Below are 15,940 nucleotides of genomic sequence, written 5' to 3'. Positions count from 1 at the left end.
TCTACTTGATTATTCTTTGGGTGGGATCTTAATATAGAAAAAAGAGTCAGTTTCTTACTTTCTTTCTTGAGATCTTAGAATCCTAAGTGGAAGAATTTACACACTGAAGAAGCGTCTTGGAACCTTAGGGCCCTAAAAAGAAGCTTGGAAACACCAAAAGTATTGGCTCTTTTCTCCCAAGAAACAAAAACCTAATATTTACCAAGTGCTTTACTTTCAGCCTTTTTAAAATGTAGTTGTTAAAAGTAGTTGTTAAAAATGACAGCTCTGGAACCGGAGTGCTTGGGTTCAAAGCCCTGTTGCACCAGGAATGAATGATATACTTTTGGGTAGATTATTTATTTAACCTCTCCAAGCATAGTTTCATTATCTGTACAGTAGGAATAATCAGTACCTATCTCACAGGTTGTTGTGAGGCTTAAGTGAATTCATACATAAAAGTGCTTAGAGCAGTGCCTGGCATGTGGAAAGAGCTCAGTACGGTCATGCTTGATCATAAGGAGGATGACTGTATTGACTTTAGAGAACTTGTGCTCAGGGATGAAGGTTAAGGTAGGATCCAGGAGATATTTGCAGAGACATGTCAGTTGATTCTGTTCTACTGCAGCTACCAGTGCCTACTGAAGTCATCCCACCTTCATTTATAACACCTAGGAAGTGTGAGTCAACAGGTCTGCTCTCCAATATGGTGGCCATGTGATTATTGAGCTCCTGAAATGTGACAGGTCTGAATTGGGATGTGCTGTAAGCATCAAATACCTACACTAAATTTCAAAGACCTAGTTTAAGAAAAAAATTAAATAGCTAATTAATTTTATATTTATTACATGTTGAAATTACAAATTTTCAACATATTGGGTTGAAAGGTATATTATTAAAATACTTTCTCCTGTTGTTAATTTTTTTCATGTGGCTACTAGAAAATTTAAAATTACATATATAGCTCACATTTTATTTCTGTTTGACAGAGCTGTAGAGGCTTTGAGTACTTGCAGATGGACCAGTTGGCTAGTGATGGGAGAAAAGATTTTTATATTAATTATTTGATTAAAAAATTTCTAAAGAAAAATTGACTTCTTTTGTTGTACAGCTGATGAATTTCAGCATATGTATAGATTTGTATATCTACCACCATAATCAGGATATAGTTTTTTTTGTTGTTGTTGTTGTTTTGAGACGGAGTTTCGCTCTTGTTGCCCAAGCTGGAGTCCAGTAGCGCAATCTCGGCTCACTGCAACCTCTGCCTCCCGGGTTCAAGTGACTCTCCTGCCTCAACTTCCCAAGTAGCTGGAATTACAGACATGTACCACCGCGCCCAGCTAATTTTGTATTTTTAGTAGAGACGGGGTTTTGCCATATTGGTCAGGCTGGTCTCGAACCGCTGACCTCAGGTGATCCACTCACTTCGGCTTCCCAAAGTGTTGGGATTACAGGTTTGAGCCACCACACCTGGCCAGTTTTTTTAATTTTCAGAAAAAAAATTTGAAGTCTGTTAAATTTTCTAGGGCCAATCAAGTGATACAGGGCTACAGGAATAGCCTCTAGGTTACATTCAGCTGGTCATTAGTGCACACGGGTTTGCACCTGGTGTCCTGTGGCTGTGTATAGCGTAGACTGCAAAGAGTTTGAAATTTGAATTTGGATGTCTTCTGACAAAAGTGCTCCTGTTTAGCCACAGTCTCCACCAGTCCCTTTTGCCTTTCACTTGTCCCACTTGATGCAGGTATATTTCTTATTTGACTTCTGTAAGCACTTTCCTTTGTGACCCCCAAGCACTGGAGTAGATGCTGGGATAAGAATAGTGAAGAAGGCTGCTAGTCTCTGCCTGCCAGGGTACTGACTGGAGACATGCTGAGCTTACAGCGTTTACACATGACTGGGGAAACAGTCGTTTCACATAGAGTCAGATGGGTGTGGCTGTTTCTTCTCCCCACTCACTGCAGTGGCGAGTCATGCTGGCACCCCATGGCCATCTTTAGTTTTTGCCTCCATGAGATGGCTCTGAAGAGCGGCCTTCCTCACATGATGGTGGCGTCTGGTATCTGTTTCAGGGGGCACGGAAGAGCACCTCCCAGGACTGTCATCTTCCCCAGACCAGTCTGAGAGCTCCTCTGGGGAGAACCATGTGGTGGATGGAGGCTCTCAAGACCATTCCCACTCGGAGCAGGATGACTCCTCTGAAAAGATGGGCCTCATCTCTGAAGCAGCTTCCCCACCTGGGAGCCCTGAGCAGCCCCCACCTGACCTGGCCTCGGCCATCAGCAGCTGGGTTCAGTTTGAAGACGACACGCCCTGGGCCAGCACATCTCCACCTCATCAGGAAACAGCTGAGACAGGTGAGAGGGTAGGAAGGGCCTGGCTTGGTTATGTGCTCAGCAGGGATGCTTTTCAGTGAGAGGTCTGTAGGGCTGCCAGGATTCCATTTCACCTGCCCCCTGCCCCTGAAGCACCAGTTGCACAGGGGAGAGCAGACGGAGTTCTCATCTGGTTTAATTCTGTATCTTGTTTTTGTTGACATAAGCATACAAAAGAATTTATGTGTTCTAGGACATTTCTAGACCTTTACTTTTGTCCCTGGCTGTTGACTTGTCTTTAAAATAATGCATATATATTTTTCTGTTAGGGATTGGAATTATATTTACTCAGCCCCTAAATTGTAAGCACCTTACATATAGAGATGAATGTTTCTGCTGGGTGTGGTGGCTCACGCCTATAATTTCATCACTTTGAGAGGCCGACATGGATGGCTCACTTGAAGTCAGGAGTTTGAGACCCACCTGGCTAACATGGAGAAACCCGGTCTCTACTAAACGTACAAAAATTAGCTGGGCATGGTCACGCACTTCTGTAATCCCAGCTACTCAGGAGGCTGAGGCACGAGAATTGCTGAACCTGAGAGCAGAGGTTGCAGTGAGCTGAGATCGCACCACTGCACTCCAGCCTGGGTGACAGAGCGAGACTCTATCTCCAAAAAATAAAAAAAGAGAAATGAATGTGTGTGAACGTGTGGACCACTGACCCACTGACCATGTCTAAGCATGTCACCAACAGGATTTGTTAAACATGGATATTCTCACACTTCAGAACTCTTGAATCCGAATCCTTATGGGTAGGGGTGGTTGTATATGAGAAATCTCTTATTTTGTGGCATTTCAATGGCCAAAAGCTGCACTGGGGAGCTTAGTAAAGCTGTAGAAGTTGTTAGTCCCCACCCTGGTGACCTAGCTACTTCTTTGTTGTGCATTGAAGTATGCCACAGGTGATTTGGATAAGCTTTGGGACTGTATTAGTTTTCTATTTGCTGCTGTAACAAGTCACCACAAGTGTAGTGGCTTAAACAACATGAGTTTATCATCTTATTATTCTGTATTTCAGAAGTCCGTCATGGGTGTCACTGGGCCAAAATCAAGGTGTTGGCAGGGCTGCGTTCCTTTGTGGAGGCTCTAGGGGAGAATCTGTTTCCTGGCCCTTTCCAGCTTTCAGAGTCTGTCAACATTCCTTGGCATATGGCCCCTTCCTCTGTCTCTAAAGCCAGGAATGTGGCATCTCTCTGTGCCTTTCTTCTGAAGTCACATCTTTCCCTGACATCTGCCTCTATCTTCCATTCAGGACCTCTGTGGTTACATTGGGCTCACCAGGCATTAAGAACCTCTGTTAAAGGTTACACTGGACTCACCAGGATTATGTCCCCATCTCAAGGTCCTTAACATAATCACATCAGTAAAGTTCTTTTGCCATATAAAGTAACACATTCACAGGTTCTGGAAATCAAGATGTGGACATCTTGGGGTGGAATGGGAGGCATTATTCTCTCTACCACAGAGACCTACTAGCAAAAAGCAGGGTTGGTATATTTTTCTGTTGGTGTGTTAAATGTTTTGCTAGTGTCACTTTTAAGCCTGATTCCTTTGTTTTTCAATGTGTTTTCAATACCAATAAAAATGATTTTAAGAAAATATAAAACAATTCTGTTACAAACATTTATATTTTTATGTAATAATTTGCACATTTATGTCCATTTTTTCATATTTAAGCATCAGATTTCCTTTTTTTTTTTTTTTTTTTTTTTGAGAGGGAGTGTTGCTCTGTTGCCCAGGCTGCAGTGCAGTGGTACAATCTCAGCTCACTACAACCTCTGCCCGTGGGGTTCAAGTGATTCTCATGTCTCAGCCTCCCGAGTAGTTGGGATTACAAGCACCTACCACCACGCCCGGCTGATTTTTGTATTTTTAGTAGAGACAGGGTTTCGCCATGTTGGCCAGGCTGGTTTCGAACTCCTTGACCTCAGGTGATCCGCCTGCCTCGGCCTCCCAAAGTGCTGGGATTACAGGTGTGAGCCAGTGTGCCCAGCCTAAACATCAGATTTCTGCATGAATTGTCGTTGAGTCATGACTCTCAGTGCAGCACAGAAGAAGTGACAGGCCCAGACAGGCTTCCCTTCCTGAACACCTAACTCTGAGAAGGCCCTGGGCTAAGCGTTGATGCATGTAGGGAAAAGTTACCGAACACTGGGCAATGAATGAGCACAGAAGTGTGTTCCTTCTGCTTAATATGATACATTTACTGCATACTTATTGTCTCAGTTTCTGTGCTCAGTGCCTTAACTAGATCATCTCATGTACTCTTTACAACAATTGTATGAGGAAGGTATTTATATTAATCCATATTACTTATGGTGGAGGAGACTCAGCCAGACAGTGCTTTGGGAATTCAACCAAGGTTGTGTGCTAGGAAATGGCAGGAGAGCTTCTGCACCAGGCCAACCAGCCCCAAAGTCTTGGAGCAGCCTTTGGATGCCCTGTGCTCTCCTCTCGTTTGCCTCACTCTTCTGCTGCTGCTGCTGCTCTAGTACTCTCTGCTCCCTCATTTCCCAGGAGGCAGTGGGGGCAAGGAATGGAAGGTAAGTGATGGCTGGGGTGCTCTTTCTCCACTTTGCTGCCCTAAAATGGCCATGCCTTCAGGTCATGGATTATATTCATGGCATTCAGATTCTTTCACATCTTATCTTTAGCCTCAAAGATTTCCTGATTGCTCAAAACTATTTATATGATAGTCAATTTGCTCAATTGTTCACTGATTTTTCCAAAATTAATTTTGAGATTAGTTATAATTATGTTGCCCCCATCTGACTGAGGATCTTTTTTTTTTTTCTTTTTTTTTTTTGAGACGGAGTCTCGCTCTGTCACCCAGGCTGGAGTGCAGTGGCCGGATCTCAGCTCACTGCAAGCTCCGCCTCCCGGGTTCACGCCATTCTCCTGCCTCAGCCTCCCGAGTAGCTGGGACTACAGGCGCCTGCCACCTCGCCCGGCTAAGTTTTTGTATTTTTAGTAGAGACGGGGTTTCACTGTGTTACCCAGGATGGTCTCGATCTCCTGACCTCGTGATCCGCCCGTCTCGGCCTCCCAGAGTGCTGGGATTACAGGCTTGAGCTACCGCGCCAGGCCTGACTGAAGATCTTATCTTGTGACTGACAATGCTTTTGATATATTGTGAAAGCTTTACCCTTTAAGGCAGCAATTCACAATCTGGCCCATAGTCCTTGGGGTCTCCTAAGATCCTTTCAAGGGGTCTTTCAGGTTAAAATCATTTTCATTCTAATTCTAAGATGTTATTTGCCTTTTCACTGCTTTGACATTTGCATTGATGGTAAAAAAGTAACAGCAGATAAAACTGTTGGCCATTGTCTACTCATAGTAAAGCAAAATGTCTATTTCACCCAACAATATCCTTGATGAGGCAGTAAAAATTATGAATTTCTTAAAATTGTGATTCTTGAGTGTGTCTTTTTAGCATTCTCTGTGACAGATTGGGAAAAAATACATGAAACACTTTTGCTCCATATCAAACCGTAATAATTGTCTTGAAAAAAAGGTATTTTTTTAATTTTTAAGAATTCAGTTTAAAAATTAAAGTTATTTTAAAATTATTAAAATCACGTAATGCAAAAATTTCTTAATGAACAAAATATCAGTATTTTAAAGACAAGATCCAACTAACACTTGCATGACTATGCCACACTTGGCCCACCCTTATCCTGGACCTGGTGTTGCAGGAATTTTCCTAAAGTTCAGTTAAAGGTGGGGTCCTTGTCCATCCCACGGCCATGAAAATTCAAGCTCGCAGATGGTTTGAAGGGTAAGTGAGGTGGGTTTTATTGGGTGAAAAGGAAAAAAAGAGGGGAAACAGGGGCTCTGAGCAAGGCCAGAATTCATCTAGCGCGCCTCCAGCCCGCACCTCAAATCCCAGGTTCCACACAGGAAGAGGAGGGGCCAGGCTCTTCCCCGCTGCAAGTGGCACGAACTGCTACGGCTCCACCCCAGTGCAAAGGCCAGTTGGAGTTTTTCCGGGGACTTCCTCCCCGCTGGCTGTCTCACTGGTTCTAATAAAATTTCATTTACAGAAATAGTCAACCTGTGAGCCGTGGTTTGCTGCTTTGATTTTGATTTGATATTTTTAATATACTGCGTTAAAATGTTGTTTTCATTACTGAGTTTTTTGGCACCCCCTTAAATTTTACATCCGAGGCAAGTGTGTCACTTGCCTTAACCCAATCTCAGCCCTGCATTGTCCTAAGAATTTAAGATTTATTAATATTACCAGAGAATAAATCAAGAAATGACAGTGTTCAAATGCATGAAAGCATAATTTTGAAAACTGCTCAAGTATGACTAATTCCATCTGTTCATATGTGTGAAAATTTAACTCAACCCTGTGGAGATGGAGTTCTCTACCTTAGGAGGGTCCTGTAGGATGGGTTCCCAGCAGACTTGATGCCCAGTCTGTAGGCAAGAAGCAGAAATAAACCATGTGTAGGGCCGGCCCCACCTCAAGAAGTGTTTCTAACCTAGAAACCCAAGGAGTGTAGGGGATGGTGCGCAGCATTAGAGTGGTAAAGAAAATGGTAATAAACCCAAGGGTCCAGTTCCAGATTTTCTGCCAATACCCAACTTGACCCATCAATGAACCTAAACTGAATGAGAAGCTGCAGGGTACATTCCTATTACCCAAAGTAGCCTCTCCCACATAAGCTAATTCCCTCTTGGGTTTCCTCCCATAGATTGTGTTTGACAATAAGGATAGAGTAATTGGCAGAGCTAAGGCCAATTACACAGGAGAGACTAGGCGTTAGCCCCTGCCTCCTGCCCCCACATAATGGATAATATAGACATTCCCCAAGTTACACAGTCATTCCATTCTGGAGGCTGTTGTGCAGCTCAGATTTTAATTTGAATCTAAAATGTTTGAGTACATGTGCTGTATACTGCAATAATACCACCTATGTAACTGCAGGCATTATGCAGAAATAACACAGATGTTTGCAGCAAGTAGAGACGTGTGAGACTTGCTGCAATCACTGCTGCCTGCTCTGTTGTTTTGGCAATACTAAGCTGAGTAATGGCTCCCAAAGACATCAGGTTGTCCTCCCTGGAACCTATAAATATGATGATGTTTGGGAAAAGGGTCTTTGTAGATGAGATTAAGGATTTTGAGATGGGGAGATAATCCTGGATTATGTGTGGGCCTTAACTGCAATCACATGCATCCTTATGAGAGTGGCAGAGGGCGATTTTGCTTACACAGAAGAGAAGGCACTGTGGAGATGAAACAGAAAGAAATTTGAAAATGCTGATCTTAAAGATGTAGTGACGAAGCCACAGCCAAGGAATGCTGGCAGCCACCAGAAGCTGCAAGAGACAAGAAACAGATGCTTCCCTAAAGCCTCTGTGGGGAGTGCAGTTCTGCTGACATCTTGATTTTAGCACAGTGATTCTCATCCCAGACTCTGGCCTCCAGAACTATGAGAGAATAAATTACTGTTGTTTTAAGATACCAAGGTTGTGGTAATTTGTTACAGCAGCCATAGAAAACTAATGTACTAAGTCTCTAAAATCTTAAAATGGAACCCTTTGCATAAGGCTGAGAATGAGTCAGTCTGAATTAGGGGAGCATCTGTAATGATGGAGGACTTGTTTTTTTTTTTTTTTTTTGAGATGGAGTCTTGCTCTGTTGCCCAGGCTCTGGAGTGCAGTGGCCCCATCTCGGCTCATGATGCAGGGTATTTTTTAAGGAGATGTGTGCATGTCACTGTGCTTGGTCCCTAAACCTTGCAGCTCCTTATAATTTACTCATTGAGTCACCAGATATTTACTAAGCACTTCCTCTGTCTGTATAGTTCTGCTAGGTGTGGATATTCAAAGACATAGCACAGCGCTCAGAATTGAGCAGAAATCCATTGGGCTTCTTTCTGGATCCTCTAGTAGGAAACCAGAGCCAACCTGTGCTCCTGCGATTACCATCTCTTGCGGTTGTCTTTCAACCACCACTTGTCTTTTTGTTTTTAAGTTTTTTTTTTTTTTTGAAATGGAGTCTCGCTTTGTCACTCCGGCTGGAGTCCAGTGGCGTAATCTCGACTCACTGCAGCCTTCCTGGGTTCAAGTGATTCTCCTGCTTCAGCCCCCAAATAGCTGGGATTGCAGGCACGTGCCACCACATCTGGCTAATTTTTGTATTTTTAGTAGAGACGGGTTTCACTGTGTTGGCCAGGCTGGTCACGAACTCCTGACCTCAAATGATCTGCCCTCCTTGGCCTCCCAAAGTACTGGGATTACAGGCATGAGCCACCGTGGCTGGCCTACATTTTTCATTTCATACAGCTGAGAATTTGGAACTGGCTCTGAGGAAGCAAAGGAAGAAGTGGATGCTGGGAGAATTACTTGCCTGAGCAGTTCATTTTATGACAGGTGCCTCTATTGTCTCTTCCTGTGAAGGGTAAAAATCAGAATTTAAAGCAACTTCCCTTGTTAGTTATCATTTACTTCTGGGGCTTCTCCAAAGCTCTTACTCAGTTTTATCCTGTTTTCTTCACTTGGAGAAAGTGGGCACTACTGACCTAGGATAAACTTTTGTCTAAATTGGCCACCTAGCTGTGGGCCAAGTAGTGCCCATTTTGCCCACAGCTAGGTGACCAACTTAGACAAAATGGCCCTCTCGTGCTTTTTGTCTAATCTGACCACAGAGAAATGATTTGCCCATCAATTTCTCATTTATCTACTCTAAAATGCTCTTCTTAGTTTATTAACTTCCATCAGTCAGATGTTAGATCTATTTTGGGCTATAGCTTCACTCATGTAGACTGAGCAAACTCTTTTTAGCATGGATAACACAAGAATGAAATGGAATTAGGGCAAGAGAGATGTTTGGTGTGCTGTATTTAAATGCAAAAATTTGGAACCTTTGGTGAAGTTTGGAGTATGTAGGTGTGTCTCTGTGCATGCAAGAAAAAAAGTTCAGCCAGAAAAAAAAAAAGGATCAGTGGAAACTAATTTTTGGCTTTAACCCTTTTCCCAATCACATCAGCATCACCGGAACAAGCTGACTCTTTCCTATATATAATATATAGTTGTAGTGTTTAGCTTCTTCCCGTTTTACTCTTCATACTCCATTTACTTCTATTAAGAGCCCATACTTTCTGATCAGATGTCTTCATGTCGGGAGAGATGTAACAATGTTTATCTTGGTACCTGTCTCATGCAAACCCTCTGTGGATGTTGTTTTGTGAGAAGGTCGTAAGAGAAAAAGGTGGTGGGAGGAGAAGGAGGAGGAGAAGTGGAACTGATCAGTGCTGTTCCTAGTTTTAATTTCCAGAAGAAGAAGTGAAACCTTCCTTAGCCAGCTGTTTCGTACCTGAACATCCTGGCTTGCAGAGAGAAGTTGGGAAAGAGAATAGCACACTCACACACACAGAGGGAGTGGTGAGGTTATCCAGGATGTTCCTTTCCCATCCCCCAATTCCCTTTCTTCCTCTCTTTGAAGTTTTTCTGGCAGATGAAGAGTAAAAAACAAAAGAATACATCTTTTAAACTGTGCCACCTAAGAATAAAGCCAAGCGAGCATTGGACTTCCGCCTGGAATTGGAATGTACTATTTCCCTAATTAAAATGCCACAAGGCTGTAGGCACAGTGGAGTTAGGTACAAAGAAATTGTCACTAATGGTACATCTCTTACTTTTTATGGTATTTAAATGGCTAGAAGCTGCACTGGGAACCTTAGAGAAGCCAAGGAGTTGTTAGTCCTCACCCTAGTGACCTGGCTACTTACTTTATTGTGCATTGAAGCATACCAAGGTTGATTGGATAACCAGGAGCAACAGCTGGTAGGAAAAACGACTCCAGAAATGCTTAAATCATCAAGGCAACCACTTTGTCTTGGACTTTAATTAGGGCAGGATTTGAAGTGAATAAGTGCCATCATGGTTGGCCAGAGTAAAAAGGAGATATACAGTCTCCTTTAGAAACATATGATTAAAATTGGCCAGGTGTGGTGGCTTACACCTGTAATCCCAGCACTTTGGGAGGCCAAGGCAGGCGGATTACAAGGTCAGGAGTTCGAGACCAGCCTGGCCAACATGGTGAAACCCCGTCTCTACTAAAAATACAAAAATTATCAGGGTGTGCTGGCGGGCACCTGTAGTCCCAGCTACTTGGGAGGCTGAGGCAAGAGAAACTCTTGAACCCGGGAGGCGGAGGTTGCAGTGAGCCGAGATCGCGCCACTGCACTCCAGCCTGGATGACAGAGTGAGACTCCATCTCAAAAAAAAAGAAAAAAAATGAAAGAAAGAAAAATACGATTAAAATAAAATGATAGTGACAAAAGTCTTTTTTTTTTGAAGCAGAGTCTCCCTCTTGTCACCCAGGCTGGAGTGCAGTGGTGCGATCTCAGCTCACTGCAACCTCCGCTTCTGGGTTCAAGTGATTCTCCTGCCTCAGCCTCCCGAGTTGCTGGGACTACAGGCATCCGCCACCACGCTCAGCTAATTTTTGTATTTTTAGTAGAGATGGGGTTTTACTCTGTTGGCCAGGCTGGTCTTGAACTCCTGACCTCAGGTAGGTGATCCAGCCACCTCAGCCTCCCAAAGTGCTGGGATTACAGGCGTCAGCCACCGCGCCCTGACTGACAAAAGCCTTTGTATAACCATATATATGGAAAGAGAGCATTAGTTCTTAGGACCTGAGTTTACTATGAATGAGGAAACATATAGAATCATTTCCTTTTGACTCTTTTATGAAAATTGTGTTCAACATTAAAACCCTTGAAATTTGGTGGAGGCCAAATGAGGGATTCATACCTCTTTGACTTCGTAAGACCCCTTTGGGTCGGGCCATGTTGATAAATGATCTCTTTAGAAGATTTTTATTGGAACCTTTAAGGTCAAATATGTAAATTAGCCACAAGAACACTGTTCACATCTCCAATTTGAGGTTGCCATATGATTTAAGGTTGTATGGTGAAAAATGTCAAGAAATTTAACTGAAAACTCATTTATTGAACTCTGAACCAGATGCATAAGATATTCTACAAAACCGTGAGCAGAACCAGAGTGTTAAAAAAAAAAAACACACACACACAAAAAAAACCTTCCGGTGAATGTATTTAAATCAAAATGAAATTTTGTATAGTTCTCTAAAGAAATTTTTTTTGAAAATGAACCTAAACCCATCTCATGTCTTATTCACGTTGGGTCCTTTAGCCAATAGTGTTCCTGACTTTCTCTAGCTACAAAAAGTTTGACTAACATATAAGGCTTCCTCTGGCTTTAAAATTCCATCAGGTACCAGGAAGAATATAGCAGTCAGCTCACCTACCATCTAAAATCTTTATACTGTTCTCTCAAAGCCAAGGCTGATTTTAAGTATGTGCATTTTACAAGTGTGGGTGTGTTTAGAACATGTCTGCAAATGCCTGCAGATAAATGGACTAAAAGAGCAAAGTTCATCCTTAAAATTAAAAAAAAAAAAAAAATTAAGGCACTATTGTCAGCATGAAGCTTCCTGTTCACTCATACGCTGACCTTCCTCCAGGGACATGGTAATTTATCTGCAAGGCCAGAGCTGAATTGGACCCATTATGCAGATACTGCAGGATGTGCATAATTACAAACAACAACAAAAAAACCCTTTCATTTCCGGAACATTTGTCCCATAGCCCAGGCAAACACTAGTATTCCCTTATGCTTCAAACGTCTTCCCTAAAAGCTTGGGCTAAGGCCTTCCCATTGTGTCTGGGGAAACTAATTATCTGGGACCAGAGAAAGAGCCACTTGTTTGGGGGAGGATCAGAGATGACGTCAGCCATTTAAGAGGGAGGCAGGGGTGACAGCTGAGAGGCTTCATCCTGAAGAAGACTAGCCCAGCCGTTAATTTCTATTATGTTGTTCATTCTGGCTAATGGGGGTGGTGAGTGGTGGGTGGGGGTGGAATAAGATATCCCAACCCTTTTGGTGAATATGTGGACAAGGCCCACTGCATTTTGCATGCATATGTAATTCCCCCTGCAACAGAAGAGGCTTTATTTTTTTTTAATACCTTCAGTTCTTCTGTGCTTCTAAATGTAGTTAATGACCTTTGTGCAGTCCGTCTCAGAGGACGCTGTACCCAGGAATAAATTTCAGCAGAGCCTTTCCTTCTCAGGGCTGATACTGTCTCTGATCCTCTCCCCTGGGCTCCGTCTGCTGTAATTGCACTGCCTCTCTCGCCGTTCCAGGCCGGTTCACTGCTGTCCAGGCTGTTCTCTGTGCCCTGAGAGCTTTTCCTCCACATTTTCACTCCAAACTCTGCTCAAGCATCGCCTCTGCAGGGCGGGCCAGAACCCTCCGCTTCCACTCTCTAGCTTTTTTCTGCTTCAAATGTCTTCACAGCTCATGCCTCTACCTGCAATTGGGTCAAATATGCATTAGTTTACTTGTTTATTATCTCCCTTCTCCATAAAGGGAAGGTCTTTGTCTATCTACCTTACTCTTTATTCCAGAATATGGTTTGAGGAACTTAGTCGGTGCCCACCCAGGATTTGCTGGACTAGTAGAAGGAGAGAGAAAAGATGGACATGAACTCTCCTGCAGAACGACTAAGTGACTGACTCCCATTTGTGGGGCTAATGAGCTGTTAGGTCAAACTTGAAGGATGGCGCCCTTGGTGAAGTCAGCGTGTTGTTTTTTAAACAAGATAGACAAGGAAACTGGCCTCTCACCCATCCTGTCCCCTTCTTTTCAGCTATTGTCATCGGGTTATGATTTCCCATTGTTCCACACACATACGTACGTGCATACATGGGTGTATACACACCATGGACATATACATACACAAATACACCTATATTTTTTTTCCTGGGGGCTGTTTTAAAAGGCACACTTAAAAGCAATAGTTCTGTTGTATTTAAAAGTGTCATCATGCCACGGAGGATGGTGAAGTGCTCTCAGAGATAACTCTTTCCAGTATCTAAAAGGAAACAAAATATTTTATTAAAACTCCAATATTCTCCTCTTCCAGAGAATGTGCAGGCTCACCCAGAGAGGCCATGTGGCCTAGCTCACCCTTGGTGTGGGATACAAAACACAATAAACTACCCAAGCATGCATGAATTAACTACTTCATTCATGCAGAAAAAAATGTAGGTGCTGGGAATACAATTATGGGAGAGCTGGACACAGTCCCTGCTCTCCCCACGTTGAAGTTGCCTAACAGTTGGGCAGTCTGTTACTAATGGAGCTTTTGGGGAGTGAACAAGAGCTCCTCTGAGCTAGTCCTGGGAGCAGTGGCTGCTTCTTATTGCCAACTACGAAAAAGCAGAGGAGCCACAGATAAAGAATGGAGTTAGATCCATTTTCTTCGCACGGATGGGCACATTGACAGCATCAAAAAAATCCTATAACTTAGTGATTAGACATCAAAATATAAAGGACATGACATCAAAATATATGTATTTAAAATTTTAATCTACCCAGGATCCCGAAGGACAAGAAGAAAGAAAAATATTGTATTAGCCAACAACGTGTAGATTTATTATTCACATAATCCATGTTATTTTGACCTCCCACTCTAGGCTCACGTTCAAGTCATGTTCAGCACTGTGGATACAGCCACATACTCCTGCCCCATGGAGCCCACATTCTGCGGGGCGACAGGGGATTCACACCAGAAGCACACTAAAGAAGTAAATATAAAGTAAGTGTGTTAGGGGCTGGGCGCGATGGCTCACGCTTGTAATCCCAGCACTTTGGGAGGCTGAGGTGGACAGATCACTTGAGGTCAGGAGTTTGAGACCAGCCTGGCCAACATAGTGAAACCTCCTCTCTACTAAAAATACAAAAATTAGCCAGGCGCCTGTAATGCCAGCTACTCGAGAGGCTGAGGCAGGAGAATTGCTTGAACCAGGGAAGCAGAGGTTGCGGTGAGCAGAGATTGTGCCACTGCACTCCAGCCTAGGCAACAGAGCGAGACTCTGTCTCCAAATAAATAAATAAATAAAAATAATACAATAAGTGTGTTAGGTAATAAAGTGGGAAGGAGAGAAAAATGAGGCAAAAGAAGGGACTATGATGAGGAGGATGTGAAATTTTCCTTAAGGCCAGGGAGTGACTGAGGGGCATATGTGAGTGAAGACCTAGGGGACATGGGGCAGCAAGCCTTGCAGAAAGTGGGGAGGAGCCTTCCATGTGGAAGGAACAGCAAGTGAATAGCCCTTGAGGGGCAGCTGTGTTCTTGGTGTGTGACCTGAGTGGAGTGAATGTGGGGAGAAGAGAAGGAGGTGAGGAGGAAAGGTTACAGAGACTCAGACACACAGGTCCTTGGCAGACATGGTGAGGACCTTGATTTTTATTATGGGTGAGATGGAAAGCTAACGGAGGGTTTTGAACAGAGGTGTGGCCTGATCCAACTTGAGTTTCAACAGTAGTTCTGTTAAAACTGTGGCAGCTCTGGTGTAGCGGTTGAGGGTGGTGTAGCTGAGAATAGACTGGGAGGAGAGGACAGAGGTAGAGGCAAGGAGACAGGGTAGGAGGCCACTGTATCCATCCAGGCAAGAGAGGGTTGTGGCTTGCAGCAGGGGGGTAGCTTGGAGAAGGCAGGAAGTGATTGGATTCCAGATGTATTTTGAAGGTAGGACTAACAAAAATTGTGATGGAGCAACTATGAGAAGAATCAAGGATGACTTGATGGTTTTGTTCTGAGCAGCTGAAAGGATGCAGGGGCTGCTTTGGAGGGAATAATAGGAGCTTAGTTTTCAACATGTAAAGTTAGAGACCCAAATGGAGATGTCAAGTTGATTTGGACAAAAGAATATGTTTGAGAATAATAACCATCACCACCTAACCCATGTTGAGTACTCTTATTGTGCCAAGCGGATTTGCAAGTGCTTCATCAGTATTAACCTAATCCCCTTATGAGGTTTATATTCTCTTCAGCTGCATTTTATGGGTGAGAAAAACGAGGAACAAATGAATTTGAGTAGCTTGTTCCAGGTTACAGGGCTGGATCTGGTATGCAAACCAGGCAGTCTGGATCCAGGGTCCCTGGTCTTAACCTCATAGGAAAGGAGGAGAGGCAGATATTGATCTTTCCTTCACTTTATTCCTTCAAGCTAGATGGATGTGGCTTGAAGTGTCATGATGGCAGCATCCTGGTTTTACCTGGCCCGGACATCAAAGGTCTGGCCCCTGGGAGCATAGTCAGCTCCAGGCCCAGTACTTTCTCTCTTTCAGCTAAGCTTGTGGCCTGAGGACATTCAATTAAGAACCTGAATAAAATAACTCATCCGAGATTTCTAAGCCAAAAAATAAACAAAGCGTATTAGAACGAATGAGAACAGTTTGTAAGAGGCAGGAGCTTTGCCTCTCCCAGATGCACTGTTCCGAGTTTGTGTTTCAAGAGAAACGTTGGCGTTTTATCTCACAAATGTAAGGAGCCGATATGCAAATACCATTAAGTGAAATAGCTTTCTTACTGAGTAATCTGTCTTTTTTTGATATGTGGTTTTAATAAGTTTTATTACCTATTGAATAAATACAAAACAACATTTTAAAATGTGTATTAAATTATAAAGAACAGCAGTACAACCCATCACCCAGTTTAATAAATGGAATATTGTCATCGTCAGAGGCCCTGCGTG

The 15,940-nt window shown here is 43.3% G+C and overlaps 1 protein-coding gene across 8 annotated transcripts in view; it reads left to right on the top strand.

Annotated features, from left to right (window-relative positions):
• Positions 1 to 15,940, top strand: part of STON2 (stonin 2) — a 175,635-nt gene that overhangs the window by 39,496 nt on the left and 120,199 nt on the right. For all 8 annotated transcript variants that reach the window (XM_015454067.4, XM_015454066.4, XM_015454065.4 and 5 more), the window contains one exon: positions 2,052 to 2,336. In XM_015454067.4, the coding sequence (XP_015309553.3) occupies positions 2,052 to 2,336 (285 nt within the window). The remainder of the gene's footprint in view (positions 1 to 2,051; positions 2,337 to 15,940) is intronic.

This window comes from Macaca fascicularis, chromosome 7 (assembly GCF_037993035.2).
Source record: "Macaca fascicularis isolate 582-1 chromosome 7, T2T-MFA8v1.1".
Taxonomy (NCBI): domain Eukaryota; kingdom Metazoa; phylum Chordata; class Mammalia; order Primates; family Cercopithecidae; genus Macaca; species Macaca fascicularis.
Note: the sequence above shows the minus strand (reverse complement) of the source record. Positions and strands in the feature narration are given on the sequence as shown.